This window comes from Hippichthys cyanospilos, chromosome 11 (genome assembly GCF_059441005.1).
Source record: "Hippichthys cyanospilos isolate Australia breed blue-spotted pipefish chromosome 11, RoL_Hcya_1.0, whole genome shotgun sequence".
Taxonomy (NCBI): Eukaryota; Metazoa; Chordata; class Actinopteri; order Syngnathiformes; family Syngnathidae; genus Hippichthys; species Hippichthys cyanospilos.
Genome location: NC_142379.1, coordinates 16,387,812 through 16,405,330, shown reverse-complemented (window position 1 = coordinate 16,405,330; position 17,519 = coordinate 16,387,812). Strand labels below are relative to the sequence as shown.

The 17,519-nt window shown below is 38.0% G+C and overlaps 1 protein-coding gene and 2 non-coding genes across 4 annotated transcripts in view; all 3 read right to left on the bottom strand.

The window, feature by feature from the left end:
• Positions 1–3,792: 3,792 nt before the first annotated feature.
• Positions 3,793–3,865, bottom strand: trnam-cau (transfer RNA methionine (anticodon CAU)). The gene has a single exon. It is a non-coding gene; the product is annotated as a tRNA-Met (tRNA).
• Positions 3,866–4,500: 635 nt separating this feature from the next.
• On the bottom strand, positions 4,501–4,573 carry trnam-cau (transfer RNA methionine (anticodon CAU)). Its single transcript has one exon. It is a non-coding gene; the product is annotated as a tRNA-Met (tRNA).
• A 2,331-nt stretch (positions 4,574–6,904) lies between these two features.
• dync2h1 (dynein cytoplasmic 2 heavy chain 1) overlaps positions 6,905–17,519 on the bottom strand; it is an 81,818-nt gene continuing 71,203 nt past the window's right edge. For both annotated transcript variants that reach the window (XM_088427414.1, XM_088427415.1), the window contains 9 exons: positions 17,067–17,171; positions 14,447–14,563; positions 13,309–13,416; positions 13,026–13,127; positions 11,421–11,510; positions 10,478–10,587; positions 10,312–10,393; positions 7,648–7,764; positions 6,905–7,161 (listed from right to left, as the gene is read on the bottom strand). In XM_088427414.1, the coding sequence (XP_088283540.1) occupies positions 7,000–7,161; positions 7,648–7,764; positions 10,312–10,393; positions 10,478–10,587; positions 11,421–11,510; positions 13,026–13,127; positions 13,309–13,416; positions 14,447–14,563; positions 17,067–17,171 (993 nt within the window). In that variant the 3' untranslated portion in view covers positions 6,905–6,999. The remainder of the gene's footprint in view (positions 7,162–7,647; positions 7,765–10,311; positions 10,394–10,477; positions 10,588–11,420; positions 11,511–13,025; positions 13,128–13,308; positions 13,417–14,446; positions 14,564–17,066; positions 17,172–17,519) is intronic.

Below are 17,519 nucleotides of genomic sequence, written 5' to 3'. Positions count from 1 at the left end.
TAATTGAACTACAAAGTGTATGTAATACAAATTTCATCATTTACATTGCTTCCACATTAGTGTGAACATTAGTGTGAATAAATTGCCTTTGGTGTGTGTGAATGGGTGTTTATCTCAGTGTGCTCTGCTATTGGCTGGCAACCAGTCCAGGGTGTCCCCCGCCTACTCTATATATATATATATATATATATATATATATATATATATATATATATATATATATATATATATATATATATATATATATATATATATATATATATATATATATATATATATATATATATATATATATATATATATATATATATATATATAAAATGGCATATATTGGCGCAGTAACTGTTTAAAACAATGTCAATTATCTGCAATTTTGCGCACAGGCCTGCTGTCAAGTCCCTGTGAATCAGGGTTCAACTGTAATATATTGCTGAAAAGTAAATTGACAAAATTTAAATGAAGTAAAATACCTTTCTTTTAGGTCTGGCACTATTTTCGTGCAAGGGCTGGTACATCAGGACTGTTAAAATTAAACAAATAAATAAATAAAGCATTCAGCGCGTCTTTGCTGTGAAACCTATACTCATGCTAATTTTCCATACAAAGCAGAGCTAGAAGAAAAAGAGACAACATTGTATTCGAACAAATTGTCTATTGTGTGCATTTATTGCCTAGATTTACAGGCCAAACAGAGGTTAGTGTCGGTGCTCCTCAATTAAACCCGCAGGGCAGCAGGTCGATGGAAAGTTTGGGTTTAACAGTTTGTCCTCCTGCCACCAGCGAAGCCCATTATGTTCTGTTGTGTTTTATACTCCACAGTTTTTCCTCACCAGTCTCCCCTGAACTGACCCCTTTTATAATCCAGACCGGTAATTGGGTGAATCAACATCATCAGCAGTGAAACAGGCCACAAATGCCACCACAGGGTGGGCGCCACCTGGATGTGGCCATACAGTTCTGAAATTATGGATACCCAAAATGCATATACAGAGAAAGCGGTGGTAACTCCACTGGGAAAAGCGGTGAGCCACGATTCCAAAGATGGAAATTTATAACAATTGCATAGTAAAACTCTGATAGAATATTGTACTCTAGTGAATATAATATGGGTGGGTGCACTTTGCATGACAATGACACAAGTCATTTCGAAGACTCACACACACAGATTGTACATTTATTGCCGACAAGTTAAATGCCTATAAATTTGAAAAACTCGCAAAGAAATGTGTTTTGAACGACCAACAGTATGTTTTAAATATAATCGTAGGTCTAGTTATCATTAAATGATATTACATGGCGGGGGGCGCTCCTCTGTGGGCTGCTATGTCTGTTATAGCTATGATGGTACATTGGTAAATGCAACACCTCCTGCTGTCTGTAGTAAAAAAAAATATATAAAACATCTAAAGCTTACACATTACACATCTTACACAAGTTATGTTGTATGAAAGAAAGTCATGTGAAACGTTTTGGGCACCAGTGATCATTTCCAATGTTAAATTAGGTTGATTGGATTAATGGTCAGTTTAATCGATCACATAACAGATGAACACAGTGATATTAAAGAAGATAAATGAATTTCAAAGGATTATCAGAAAGTGTACAGTATTAATTCAAACAAAGGCAGGCAAGTGCACAAATTTGGGCACCCCAAAAGCAAAAACTACATGATAAATTAGTAGAGCCATCCTTTTGTAGAAAGAACAGCTTCAAAATGCTTCCTATACCTTCCAATGAAGAGCTGCACTGATTAAAGTTTTGTTGAACCGTTCCTCTTTACAAATGATCTCAAGTCCAGTCTGGTTTGGTGGTTTCTGAGTATGGATACCCCAATTTACATCAAACCACATACTGTATTGTCGATAGTATTCATTTCTGGGGACTTACTGTCATTCCAGAACATTGTAGTTGTTCTTTTGGATACATGTTTTTGTAGAATTTGATCTGTGTTTCAGGTTGTTCTTCAAGTACTCAGGCCCACTTCAAATTGTGATTGTTGAACAATCTGTTGATTATGACAGGAAACCAAAGTGAAATTCCACAAAATTTTCAGTATTTTCACTGTGGTGACACAGCACAACGGCGCAGCCACCACATTTCACTGTGGGTAGCAATTGTATTTGTTTTGGATTGCTGTGTTTTTAATCTGCCATGCATTACCAACCGCTAACCGTATGAAGATCGATATCATGACCTTCAGATGATGAGAATGACACACTTCCAACTACATGATTAGCGAAGATGAAATATTAAAGGCAGCAACAATATTACACCAAAGCAATATATATATATATATATATATATATATATATATATATATATATATATATATATATATATATATATATATATATATATATACACACAAGGAATGAGAAATGAGAAACTGACACACTGCCACCTGCGCTAATGAAACTACATTAGTCGCTAAAATGAAACATTAAAGGTGATGACCAAATTTGACTAAAGCATGGGGTGTATGTCAACGAAAGTCATTCCTTGGGGATAATGATCAATTTATGTTTGGGTTTCACCAGATCACTGCTTTGAATTAAAGGTACTGATACCGGAGGTGGCATAACAAGCAGAAAAAAATGCTGTTCTGGCTTACTTCTGTTTCAGTATACTTATAGTAAAATGTAAATAATGGTTATAAAGAAATGAAAGTCATGCCCTGTATGAGGATCGAACTATTGACCTTCAGATTATGAGACTGACGCTCTAGCCACGGCCTTAACGAGACTACATGAGTAGCTAAAATATTAAAAGGGAGCAACAAAATCTGACCAAAGCATGTGTTGTATGAGAACCGAAGCCATTCCTTGGGGATAAGGACCAATATATAATGGGGTTTCAACAGATCACTCATTTGAAATCAAGGCACTGATGCAGGTGGAAAAATAACAAGCAGGAAAAAAAAAAAACGCTTAATCTGCCCAATTTGTGCTCCTAAATGATTGAGTACATTTCAAACAATGTTTATAAGGAAATGAAACTCATGCCTCGCTTGAGATTAAACTCATGACCTTCAGATTATGAGACTGGCACTCTACCAACTGCTCGAGGCTATACCACAATGTAAAACTAAACATTAGAGGCCACAACAAAATTTGAACAAAGAAAGGGATAAACTCATGACATTCAGATTATGAGAGTGACAGGCTACCAACTGCGCTAATGAGGCTCCATCACCAAGTGAAACAAAACATTATAGAGGCCGCAACAAAATTTGAACAAAGAATGGGATGGAAGAACTCTTGATGACATTCCTTTGGGGGTAATGGCAAATTTATGTCAGGGTTTCACCTGATCACTATCATGAAATCAAGATGCAGATGGAGGAGGTGGCATAGCAAGCTGAAAAAAGAAAGAAAAAAAAGACCGCGCAATCTGCCCAAATTGTGCTCCTAAATGATTGAGTACATTTTAAACAATGCTTATAAGGAAATGAAACTCATGCCCCATATGAGGATCCAACTCATGACCTAGAGATTATGAGACTGGCACGCTACCAACTGCGCTAACGAGGCAAAACCGCAATGTTACACTAAACATTAGAGGCCACAACAAAATTTGAACAAAAAATGGGATGGAAGAACTCTGAAGCCATTCCTTTGAGGGGAATGACAAATTTATGTGAGGGTTTCATCTGATCACTATTGTGAAACCAAGATGCTGATAGAGGAGGTGGCAGAAAGCAGAAAAAAAAACAAAAAAGGCTTAATCCGCCCAATTTGTGCTCCTAAATGGTTGAGTACATTTTAAACAATGCTTATAAGGAAATTAAACTCATGCCCCGTATGAGGATCGAACTCATGACCTTCAGATTATGAGACTGACACGCTTCCAACTGCGCTAACGAGGCTATATCAGCAGGTAAAACGAAACATTAGAGGCCACAACAAAATTTGAACAAAGCATGTGATGGAAGAACTCTGAGGCCATTCGTTGAAGGTATTGATACATTTATGTGAGGGTTTCACCTGATCACTATTGTGAAACCAAGATGCTGATGGAGGAGGTGGCATAGCAAGCAGAAAAAAATGCTGAATCTGCCCTATTTGTGCTGCTAAATGATTTGGAGTACATTTAAAGTCATGGTTATAAGGAAATGAAACTCATAAATGATTTTGAGCACATTTTAAGTAATGCTTAAGGAAATAAAACTCATGCCTCATATGAGGGTCGAACTCATGACCTTGAGATTATGAGAGTGACAAGCTACCAACTACGCCATATCACAAGGTAAAACGAAATATTAGAGGCCGCAAAAAAATTTGAACAAAAAATGGGATGGAAGAACTCTTGAAGCCATTCCTTTGAGGGTAATGACACATTTATGTGAGGGTTTCACCTGATCACTATTGTGAAATGAAGATGCTGATGGAGGAGGTGGCATTACAAGCAGAAAAAAAAGAGAAAAAACGCTTTATCTGCCCAATTTGTGCTCCTAAACGATTGAATACATTTTAAACAATGCTTATAAGAAAATGAAACTCATGCCCCGTATGAGGATCGAACTCATGACCTTCAGATTATGAGACTGACACGCTACCAACTGCGCTAACGAGGCTACATAAGAGAGTGAAATTAATCGTTAGAGACCACAACACAATTTGAACCGAGCATGAGATGGTAGAGTTCTGAAGCCATTCCTTGAAGGTTTTGACACATTTATGTGAGGGTTTCACCTGATCACTATTTGGAAATCAGTATAATAATGGAATAATGCAGTAGGTGGCTTAGCAAGCAGAAAACAAATGCTGAATCTGCCCAATTCGTGCTCGTAAATGATATGGAGTAAATTTTAAATATTGATTATAAGAAAATGATGCCCTGTATGAGGATTGAATTCCAGACTTCCAGATTATGAGACTGGCGCCCTATCAACTGCGCTAACAAGGAGAACTTACTAATCAAAATTAAACAAGGCCAGAACAAAATTTGAACAAAGCATGTGATGGAAGAAGTCTGAAGCTATACCTTGAGGGTAATGACCAATTCATGTTAGTGTTTCACCAGCTCACTCTTTTGAAGTAAAGGTACTGATGTAGGAGGTGGCATAAAAAGCAGGAAAAATTGCAGCTTTGAGGATAGAACTCATTAGCTTCGTATCATGAGAAAGACATGCTACCAACTGCACTAACACGGCTACATGACTTATAAAAATTGAAAAATTAAAGACTGCAAAAGACTGCAAAAGACTGTTTCAATTTACTCTGCCACATACACTACAAGTAAATTAAAGTATTGCTGATGTTGAATTTAAAAAATAATGAAAACATCTTTAGCTGGGGAATTTAAAAAGCTTCTAACTTGCCAACTTGCCAATCAGAGAAAAATGGAATTTCAAGCCATTGGTTGCTTGAAAGTGTGACTGCCTGCAATGCAAACGCATCCCAACATGCTCTAGTAGCAAGACAGTTCTTCATGTAAAACATACTTAAACAGCAAAATAACACAAAAAAATCTTAACAATTAATTTTAAACAATACTTTTCACTTTTGTCAGCAAGCTTGTGTAGAGTAAGAGGTTTGGTTTCTGCAACTAGAATTAAAAAAGGAAGCAAGTACAAATACATCTCTGATAAAGTCAGCTGTGTTATATCTGTGAATGATAAGCAGTGAATGGAATCAAGCTCTTCCCCATAGGTATAGGTCTGACCGCCAGGCGCTCACCAATAAGCCACGCCTCCGGCCTGGCTCCAAAGATGGGGCCCCAGTGACCTGGGCTTCGGCAAGGGAAACATGACTCCATTGACCTTACTCATCATAAGGGGTCTCTGAGCTGTCCTTAGACTGGAACCTCACCTAGGACTTGTTTGCCATGAATGACCCTGCCAAGGACAAAAAGCCCCAGGCCACCAAACAACATAGCTTTTAGGATGTTTAGAAAAAATTCCTCCACAGCAGTAAGATGATGGATCATACCATGCATACTTCCCCTATTATGTTATATGTTATGTTGTGCAAAGTGTGCTGACCACTTGTCATTGAAATGCGATGCTATCTGCAGCAAGATGGAGATGGTCTGAGAGTGAGTCGAGTGTTTTCTGCGTCTATGCTTATTTCAGATTTTTCTTGGCCTGCCACAACAGGACTCGACCAAAACCGTGCCTATGGTCTTCCATTTCTTCTCCTTGTTTCTCGCGATGCAAACCGACAGCTGAAACAGCTGAGCTTTTTATATCCTTGCCCCCAAACCATGATGTTGAACAATCTTTGTTTTCAGGTATTTTGTTTTTTTGGAGGCTCCCATGTTGCTTCTCTTCAGAGATCTGTTCTTCTTCCCGAGTTCAAAATACTACTGAAAAATACATTGACATTGCTGGGAACAGAGTATATACTACGAACCAGCAAAGTCAAACAAAATCAAGTTCATTACTATTCAGTAACTGACTGACATGACAATCTTTCTTATCTCAATAGTAGATTTACTGTTAGACAATGTGCTTGAAAAGTTAAGTCTGTTTTCACATATGAAAGAAATGTGATTCAAATGCTTTTCTCCATTGCTACTTTCCATCAGGTGTTATTTCTCAAGCTTGCTTCTATCAATCATTCCTTTATTGTTAGTCTCTCCTCCCATTTTCAGTCAGCTCTTTCATTCCTATTTGACTACTTCTCTATGATTTGCAATACATTTCGGTACCTTACTCCCAGCAGCTCCCCTACCTCTTTCCCGCTTGCTTTGTGACCCAACAGGTTCCGTGCAAAAATCCAATTCTCTCGCCTTTTCTAACCTGGCATTCCATAACATTCCCATTTTGTTACACTGGAGTGAACACCTTACCTGCTTCTTGCTCACAGGACAAGCATGCACGCTGAAGTCAGTAACAAACATTTTCACAATTATATCAACACATGTATGTGTAATATGCTACAACACAGTTTAGAAAAATAGCTAATACTAGCATGAAATCTTTATTTATTTATTTAAAGTTGAATAAATACAATTAGAAAAAAAATATATCCTACAAAATCTGTTTATGATAACCTATCATCCTTGTTTAAGGAAGAGGGCAGCACCAGTCTGTATCCACTGGCTGTGGTTGCTTTTGCAGGGCACACTGATGTGCGTGACCACCTTCACTCTCTCGGAGCTGCTATACAGAGGCAGCCAGATGCTCTCCTCGGATGCAGCTTGGTCAGCAATAGAATTCTGAGTGAGCATAAAGCACAGAAGACAACTAACAACAATCCCACCTCAAAACAAAAGCAGGAATAAAGCACAAATTTCCTCCGAGGTTTACACAAACATTTGTCGCCTGCCATATAAATGAACTGAAATCCTGAACAAATTAACAAAAGGGAGATTATGTTGCATTCTATTTTAAACTTTATTAAAATTAATTAACAAAAATACAAATTAAAATGCAATTGGACACTATAATTACTTAGTTGCACACCACATGTCACTCTACACTGCAAAATTGTAATTTTCTTTGTCAGATATTTAAAAATAAGAAAATGATGAATCGACTTGTCAAAATCCTCAATGCAAAGAGAACAAACCTAGAAAAATACCTGGCTAGCTTTCTTGATGTGTGTGTGTGTGTGTGTGTGTGTGTGTGTGTGTGGGGGGGGGGTCTATGTTAATATCTAATTTAATCAGTGTGGTCCCTGTATTATATTTTGGACCTCATACCTGAGGAACCCAGGCCATGTAGCAAATCGGCACTGCTGACACACTGGGAGAGTCATGCTGGTTTTCACAAAGATGGACACCATCGAAACTACACCCTTCCAGCTGGAGACCTCCTACCTACAAGAATAAATAAATAAATTAATTAATAAATACCTGGGGGATCAGTGGTAAGATGTAAAGGAAGAAGGTAAGGTGCGAAGGAAGAAATCTACATACTAGAGTGGAAACTCGGTCTAGGATGAATAATTAAAGCCTTAATTTTTTTTAGACCCAAAATCTTACAGTATTGGCCAGCAGATTACTTCCTGGCTCATGGAGAATGATGTATAATGTCATTAACAAAACGGTGATACAATTTTTCATTTTGGGCACTTGTTCTATAGATCAGCGGTCTCCAACCCCCAGTCCGAGGACCGGTACCGGTCCGTGGATCAACTGGTACTGGGCCGCGTGGGCTGCACCCGAAATAATGTTTTGGAGATGATTTAGTTTAATGCTACATGCACACCGAACGCGAATGAGGCGAAAAAGCGGAGAGTTTTGTATTGTAGTCGATGGAGTTCGCGCGACTGGGCGACATTGAGTGCCCCCCCCCCGGATGACCGAGCTTCTCACCCTATCCCGGACATCCTGTGGAGGAAACAAATTTCGGCCGCTTGTATCCGGGATCTCCTTCTTTCAGTCACAACCCACAGCTAGAGACCATAGGTTAGGGCAGGAACATAGATCGAGCAGTAAATAGAGAGCTGAGCCGAAAGGCAGATCGGCCGACAGATCGCTACAGCATGGTCGGCAGTACAGCGAACGCTGCACCGACCCGCCTGTCGATCTCCCATTCCATCTTACACTCACTCGTGAAAAAGACCCAGAGATTCAACGTGGAGCGGGACCTCATCCCTGGGACGGAGAGCGTATTCCACCCTTTTCCAACTGAGGACCATGGTCTCGGATTTGGAGACGCTCAGCCAAGCCGCTTGACAATCGGCTGCAAACTGGTCCAGTGAGAATTGGAGGTCACGGACAGAAGAAGCCAACAGCACCACATCATCCGCAAAGAGCAGAGATGCAACGCTGAGACCCCCATACCGGACCATCTTTACGCTTCGGCTGTGCCTAGAAATTCTGTTCATAAATGTAATGAACAGAACCGGTCACAAAGGGCAGCCTTGGCGGAGTCCAACCCCCACCGGAAACCGATTTGACATACTGCCAGCAATGTGAGCTTTGACTTCCTGACGGACCGTCCTCTCCAGCACTCCTGAACAAACCTTACCGTTTAAAACTTTCAATTCCAATTAAAATTAAATTTAAATCACAATATTCAAAATGCCCCCACTTGTCCTAAGTTGCTACAAGACATAAATGATGTACATCCGACCTTTAATTGAAGTGTAAACTAAAACCATATTACAGTTTTACTGCTTCCTCCTTGTTATGCAAGAAGTCAAATAATAAGAATGTTCATTTATTTTGAGATTTTAGACTATATACAGGTCTAACATAATATTCTATATTCTATAATATTCTTTATTATCTATAGAATATTTTAATGCCCCTGCCTTTTATAGACCTGCAGGAAAATGTTTCATGAAATTATGTTTTGTCATGCTGCAAACTAATTCAAAATAACACCTCTGACGTCACACTTTTTCACTTGCAGAAAAGACTGTAGAAGAGGATTCAAAGAAAGGAAACAGAAAGAAGGCCATGATTACATTCAGGCCTTTTCAAATTCAACACATCTATATCAATGCCAAATAGCGAGATAACAAGGATAGAAACGGTCTCTGTAAAAAAGATAGAATAAGGATGCATAGGCAAGCTGATATGATTTCCAATTTGGGAAGAAAAATGTCTCAACCACAGGAACCTGTATGACATGCTCACAGTTCATGTTTGTGAGTGCATTGCCTCCCGTGACTCAAGACATTTTTCCATTGCAGCTCAGACAATAAAAGGAACTCTGGCGTTGAGCCAGACATACAAAGACAACTACTAAATCACCATAATCCGGGCAGGAGAAAAAAAGGGCGAGAGAGACATATCCAGACAAAGCTACAGAACACTGTGTGTGTAAGTGTGTGTGCTAGCGGGCGCTCTTGTGCACATATGTCACTAAAAGAGCACATCACTTCACAACAATTATTCCCTCAGTATCTTCTGCTGTCACATTTTGGAGTGTTTTCCTTCCCTGCATGAAGCCACAGCTTCTTGTTAGGATCCCACATTCCTGCCATCTCCTGCTCTACACTTAAAACTAGGCAAGTCATACAAGATGCCTGAAGCACCGAGCTAATAGACTTTTTCAACAATGATATAACTCGGTGGAATGGCTCATGTTATTTGAGGTAACAGGGTGCCATTTTGTCACTTGACAAAGGAGTTATATTGCATCGAGCCACCATTGACACTGAAATATCAGAAAAAATTTATTTGCTTGTCAACTGGCATGAATCAAGATCGCTAAAACGGGAAAAGTGACATACTGTATAGTACATCAGAATATAGGCTACAATAAATGACTGCTATTAGTTAAGTTCTGGTGCAAATTTAAATCCTCTCATAACATTAGTTTCTATATTGGGTTATGTGATGGGTGTACGACTGTAAGTGATTTGTGAGTCTCACTGTGTGAGTGTGTGCCTGTCACAACGTTCACTCTACCTTAATTTGAAGTTTAACTCCAACAACAGGACTCCTCCATGACGATGCAAACACCAAACTATCCATAGAACATTGTAAAGACCTGAAATCCACAAAAAAAATAAAATAAATATATATACATATACATGTTACTTTGTAAGACAAAACAAAGTGAACCAAATCCTACCTGGCAGTCTCCTGCCTCAGAGCATTGAGGAAGGTATCTGGGTGAAAGAGCTCAGACAGATCCAAGGTGTCAGAGAGGAGAGCTTGTTTGCTGGCCCTTTCCACCCAACTCTGTCAAAATGGAAACAAAGACTAAACAACATGCAGATAAGCAAGAAACACTAATGATAAAGTACATTCCAGTATGAAGGCTGAAAGTTACTCATGTTCTTTAATATTATTAATTTTATATTCTGACCATTTCTTGTGTCTAGCCACCATTTGTCATTCATTTGATTAATTTCATTTTCAAAAAAATATCTATCTGGGCTACCATTTTCTCTTGTTACACAAAATTTTCGCAATTTCATATTTTTCACCCCCCCCCCCCCCCCAAAAAAAAAATAATTCACCTAGGGATTATTTTTTAACGTGTCCAAAATTTCTATTTCCAAATTTTTGAATCGATTCAAGCTTTCCATCTTTAAACTGTTTAGCTTGACCTCCACAATTTGCTGGGAATTAGGACCATGCTGGCACTCATAATAAAAATTTACATATAATTGACAGTAATTGTTTTTAAGGTTAATATCTATGATTGTATCTATTTGGCCAGCCCATTTGAAAATATATTTACCTCTACATGGCCTCTGTGCTGATTTGAATTTGACACCCGTTTCAATGCTGATCATTGGTTTGTATAAACAAAAATAAATACAGTAAATTATACGCACACATCTTGACAGATTAATAGTTAATTAATATATATAGTTAATAGTTTATATATATATATATATATATATATATATATATATATATATATATATATATATATATATATATATATATATATATATATAAAAAGAAAAGAACTGAAATTCACCAAAATGTGACTTATGAGGTATCATCAACAATATGCTTGATGGATGGTCAACAAGGCTAATGAGACAATACCGTTATTTTACCTGTAACGCAAGCGCACGCATTACTATGGCACCCAGGTACTGCATTGGCTCTTCAGGTCCCTCCCACATATTTTGCCATGTCAAAGGACACTAAGAAAGAGAGCAAAAACAAACAATTTGATGAAACAATTTTTTTAAGAGTCTTAGTATGACAATGTCGTCCTCAAAAATGAGACAGTCAGAAAGATACTGAACATGCTTGCGCTGATGCGTGGCCAAATGAGTTCACATCCCTCACTCACTTTTGCTGTCAATGCAGAAAACTGCATGGCGCAGCATGAAATCAAAACCATTGAGCTGCATTAAAGCCAGCCTTTTGGGGAAAGAAGGCCAGGTCTGCCTAAAAAGTTGCTTGGATTAGTCCCCTGACTGTGTTTTACATAAAAAGTGAAACACTTTCAAAAAGTTATTTCATTGTGGCATCTGCACTTTCAAGGATGATGGGAGGAGTAGCAAAATGGATAAAGAAGGACTGGACAGGTGGATGTGAATACAAAGGCACCAATAGGGAAGCTAACCTTTACTGGGGTTTTAGAGAAAGTATTATCATTTTATCTCAGTCAGAGTTAGCCTCCTTTATGCATTCCCTTATTAAATAAGGAAATAATAAGGCTTATTAAAACGAAACAAAAACAAAAATGATTTTGCTCACAACCTCTCTTCACCTTCACAGTGTAGTGATGATGAAATATCAAGGCGCTGCCCCCAAACAAATAAGTATATAAGTTTACAAAATGTCATGGTGAGATGAATAATTATTATGTAATAGTGTTAATTCCAATTCCTGACTGTTTAGTTATCAACTAGATGTGTCAAGGTTGTCTGTAGCATAGGTGCCAAACTCCAGTCCTCTGGGCCAGTATCCTGCATGTTTTGCTGTTTTCTCTCCCCAACACACCTGGTTCAAATGATTATCTTATTAACAAGCTGTGCAGACGCTTGAAAATGACCCTAATCATTTGAAACAAGTGTGTTTGAGAAAGAGGATTTGAAAACATGCAAGATCCCGGCCCTCAGAGACTGGAGATTGACACCTGTGCTCTATAATGTGTAGGAGCAGTCATTCCTTCTAAGACAATCTAAACCAACCTGCATGTCGTCATGAGGCACTGAATAATGGGTAACTGACTGGGTTAGAAAAATAATCACCAGTGTTTTAAAGAAATAATTTGAATGCAAAATCCTGGCAATTGGGACTTAGTTGTCTCTTGTCTCATCACACTTAGATTTAGTCAATACTGTTTGATGTAAAGCACCAAATGTGTTTGAAAACTCCTAAAGCATTTTTTTTTTATTCAACACAATCCAACAGCAGAACTTTTTTTTTCTTTTACTTGGGCTGTGACAATGCATCTGTAAAAATACCACACTTAGAATAAAAATGATATGTGCAGGAGTCAGAGTAGGCAATAATGGGTTTTAGACCTATCTAAAGCCAGCGTTCATTGTTTATCCAGTTTTAGATCACATGAAAGCTGAAAACTATCACAGCTGTTTGGACAAAATTCAATGTATAGCCTGAACTGATGACCAGTCAAAAAAGTCAAAGTTCAAAAATAAAGCAAAGCTTGGTAGAGATTTCACCCATTAACTTGTTCCACTTACCTCTTGATTGAGCAAAGCAGCTGCCAGTTTTTGGACCTTAGGAGTTAGAAGCTCAGTCCCTCTAATCACCTTGCTCAAGGCAGCAAGTGATTGGTGGATGTTCTGCAACAATAATTACACCCACCAAATCTTTGAATGTAATTAAATTGATGTCAGTTTGTTGATGAATGACCAGTTCCTGTCATTGTAATTGTTTTTCATACTGTATGTACTGCATGGTGATATATTATTTGTATTTGGAATGGAGCACATACTGCATGTATGTCAGAATTGCAAGATATACCTGAACCAAGCGAATTGCATTAAACTGTTCCAGAGCAATGAATGACAGTACTGGGGACCCATGTTGATCCGTAGGAGGTGTGACCTTTTGTTGGATCAATGCAGAACCCTGGAACGTAGATGATAGCTAATTATTTTGCATTGAATCATAATGGGAAAAGTAAAAGGAGAAACAGTAGTAACTAAGCAGTAGCTAAGCATGGGCAATATTCAACAACACAAAGACTTGCTCTTGCCAATCATGTTCCATATTGCTTCATTTTCAGGGTCAAAGAAAAGCTGGAGCCTATCATAGCTGAATTAAGGTTAAAGGCAGGTCAGGTCCTTGTACTAATCACCTGTCAATCACAGGACAATTATGAATGGCCCATTGAGTGAGAATTGATCCCATGTCATTTGCATTGGAGGTCAGCTACTATTATGAGCTGCTGCATAATGTTCATACATTTTAGAGACAGAGTAGAAACTCAGCGATGTTATTTCAGGACACCACAGTTTTTATATATTGTATATAAAAAAGCCAAATAAACAGAAAAATAAACTAGACTTTAGCACCTTTGTATCTCAAAATAGGGACTGTTTTCTCGTCGTCAGAGCATTGTGGGTTGTTGACTAATTCAAAATTGTAATAACAACATAGTGCAAGTGCTGCACTATGTAACTAAGAATGGCAAAAATTTCATCTGCTGCAATAAAACAATTTATGTAACATATGCTCAGGTTATGTTATCGAAAAGAAAATGCAGAATTGAAAACAGTGTATGTTTTTCAGTAGTTTTTCTGAGCCTCTCTAGAATGAATCCATCCATCCATCCATCCTCCCTCCCTCCCCCCCCCCCCCCCCCGCCCCCCCCCCCCCTCCTCATGTAGAGGGTCGAGCCGAGAGTCAAACCCACAAAGTCCCAACTGTAAGGCAGAAGTGTCATCAGACTTTCCACCATATTTTATGTCTTCTCAAGTATAGCTTTGGGGAGCACATTCCTAATTAGATCTTTGTCAAATACCTGAACCCCCATATTATTCACATGCATCGGAAACATGTTCAATCTTTTGGATTTCCAAAAAAAATTAAGGCTGAAATTGAATTCCACAGCACTTTGTATGTTTCAGGAAAATGAGCAAATAGTGAAGAAATGAACCTTGTTGAGTTTCTTCCACAAGTTGAGGATAGGTGAAAGACCATTAGACCAGAGTTCCCTGTCAAACTTTGAGCCCGTTGCGACTGAGCGGCTCATGACACGAAGTTGGGAAATCACCTGTGAACCAATGACAAACAATACATTAAATATTGCTACATACATACATTTTGCTGTTGTTTACAAAGCTCCTCATACTGTATATGTGTGATTATGAGACACATAAAGGGACATCATCACTACTCCGAGCGGGTGGGTGCTATTGATACCTTCTTTAAAAGACATTTTAAGCTTAAACATTTTTTACAGATAAATCAATTTAGAATTTAAAAATACACTATATGTATGCATATACATGTACTGTACATACACATGTGGCTGAGTCTCCATTTTTTGAACAACCCAGGTTAAACTTAGACCCTCGTAAACATACAGAGATGCTAGTTTCTGTTAAGATATATTGCTTAAATCAAGAAAATCAGTCAAGAAACGGTGGATTTGGCTTGGTTAAGATACGTTTCTAGGAAATACTGGTAAATCAAAAGACATATAGAATTTCCAGGTTTAAAGTCAGAAAATGTCCAAACTCCAAATATAGCTCCTTAGACATCCTTCGAAAGCCCATAAAAACTGTTTAGCTTCAGGCCTAGAGGATTATGGTTTCACATACTGTAGAATCAAGACATGTGTTAAAGTGAAAGTGCATGTGAGGAAGACAAGTGTTAGTGATGAATGGCTTCCATTAGGTCCGGGTAAACTCTTAAACCACCTGCTTTATCTTCTTTTTTGGATGATTAAGTGTGTGTCTGTGTGTTATACTGAATGTGTATGCATGTGTATGCAGTGCATCATTCATCTGTAACCAAAACTGCTGAATTTCCTTTTCTACCCTGTAGAGTAAAAAGACTTTACCTAATAAAGCAATCACTAAAATCCCCCTCAAAAGTCTAGTTACCTTATTGGCTAACTAGCCTCAGAAACCATCATCAAATTTGTATGTTATGTCAAAGAGATCCAAACCCAATAGAACAGTCCTTAACATTCTTGACAATGCTACGTTCCTGTTGCCCACGGCAGTTCAGTTTCACAGATAAAACTGGACAAAAGGCAGTCTTGGAGCATGTTTGCGGCCCATTAAAGACAAACGGAGTTCAGCTACCTTATCATCTATATACTACGGCTAAATAAATGGTTTCAAATTAGTTTTCTGTCAACAACTAATTCACTAAAATATCAGTTTGTTATTCACATTCACGCTTAGGTGAAACAGGCAACACTCATTCAATCACTTACTCGAAACATGGCTGGTTCATAAGTGTAAATGTAGCACAGCCAATTTTATGTTTCTGTCATTGTATTTTTCAACTAAAAGACTAGCCTTTGATCCACATGATAGGTGAACATTCCATTTGTCAAAGTTGCATTACAGTGACTGTGGAGACATTTTTTTTCATATCAATCACGGTTACAGATCTAAACCTACACAGTGACAACCAAAGTTGACTGATGCAGACACGAGACACATTTTGAATGACTGAATTACTCCTGTGCAAGTTTTGTGCCTGTGCACGGGGGCTTTCATCTCGCAGTATGATACATATAAAAAATGGGGCTGCTTGACTGGATTGTGTTGACACTGCTGAATGTTTTGTAGTTGTTTTGCTGTATTACTTCACTGCATCACCCTGAGAGGGGTCTCATATGTGTTTGAGGCTAAAGCGTGTGTCTTGAATCTTAGTATAAGTCTGTGTTGTATGTAAAATAGCTGTACTGTGACAAGACTCATGAGCACCTGAGAAGGCAGCAATGCCTAGCAGGATGTTATATTCCTGTAAATTCATGTTCTATTAAATAACCAAATAAATCAAATAAAAATGACAATTCTTCCTATCACCTCTGAAATTGTGAAAAAAAAATGCCCAGAGAAATAAACATGGTGACAAACTAGTGACTCTAAACAGCTTGTTGGATGCCATCAGTCTTACCTAAGTGTCATGGTGACACAACCCAGGATCCCATGTATTACCGTTAACCTGATGCTTTTATAAAGCTATCTGAGTACAATTTTTGAAGCAAAAACACTTGAGACCTAGTTCTCTTTTTGACGACTGTGTCATATGAGAATATATGAGTAGAGCTGGAACAAAGCGGTCAAGGGAGAATGTGAAAAAAATCTACCCAACTGAGTGTTTATTCCTTAACATAGCAACATGTCTTCAAAACTTGTTGACAAACTTATAACATTTTTTTTTGTGCTTTTTTGATCGCTGCACAAATGAACTACCCAATACTGCCATTGCTTTCTCACAGCAAATTCAGTCAATTAAGGTGTATCTGTTGGACATTTTGCCATTAGAATAAAAACATAAAAGCTGTGAATGTACTATATTATCAGGCAATTGGATAGCTAACATTGTAATTCTACCTTTAAAACCTCAAGGTCAAATTTGATTATTTTCCAGTGTTACAGACAGCATATGAGATGAAATGCTATTGTTTCATACAGTGAAAATGGGCAAATGAGTGTGCATAAGTGATCCTTTTGTTTACTGTGCAGTACATGAGATGCTGATTTAGCAATCAGGCCTGAATATGTGTGGCCATGTGGGTATTTGTAATGCACCTGGGAGCTGATCATTCTCTGGGAGGTTCTTTCTATGTTAGCGGGCAGACCAAAGAATGCAGGCTTGTCATCCTCTGGCAAATTCTCCACAACCCCACGATAGTCCTGAGAGCACAAGCATACACTTGTGTGTACAAGCTTATAACAATAAAGGTACATATAGTGGTACACACAATACCAGAATACAACATTTTCACACTAACAAGGAACACAAGAATCAGTTTGGTTATTTGGGAGAATATACAACTAAATTAGAATTATCTTTAATTTTGTAATTCCATACGTATGTTTGAAGAATAATGTAAAAGGCATGCATAGCACAAACTGGGGAGGTAACAATGTAAAAATCTATCATTTTTAAGCAAGCAAGAAAGCTGTGAATTTGTATGTTATGTGGGAGAGTGCAGAGTTAAAATGTGAGTATACTTGATTACAAGTGTTTATGACTTGACA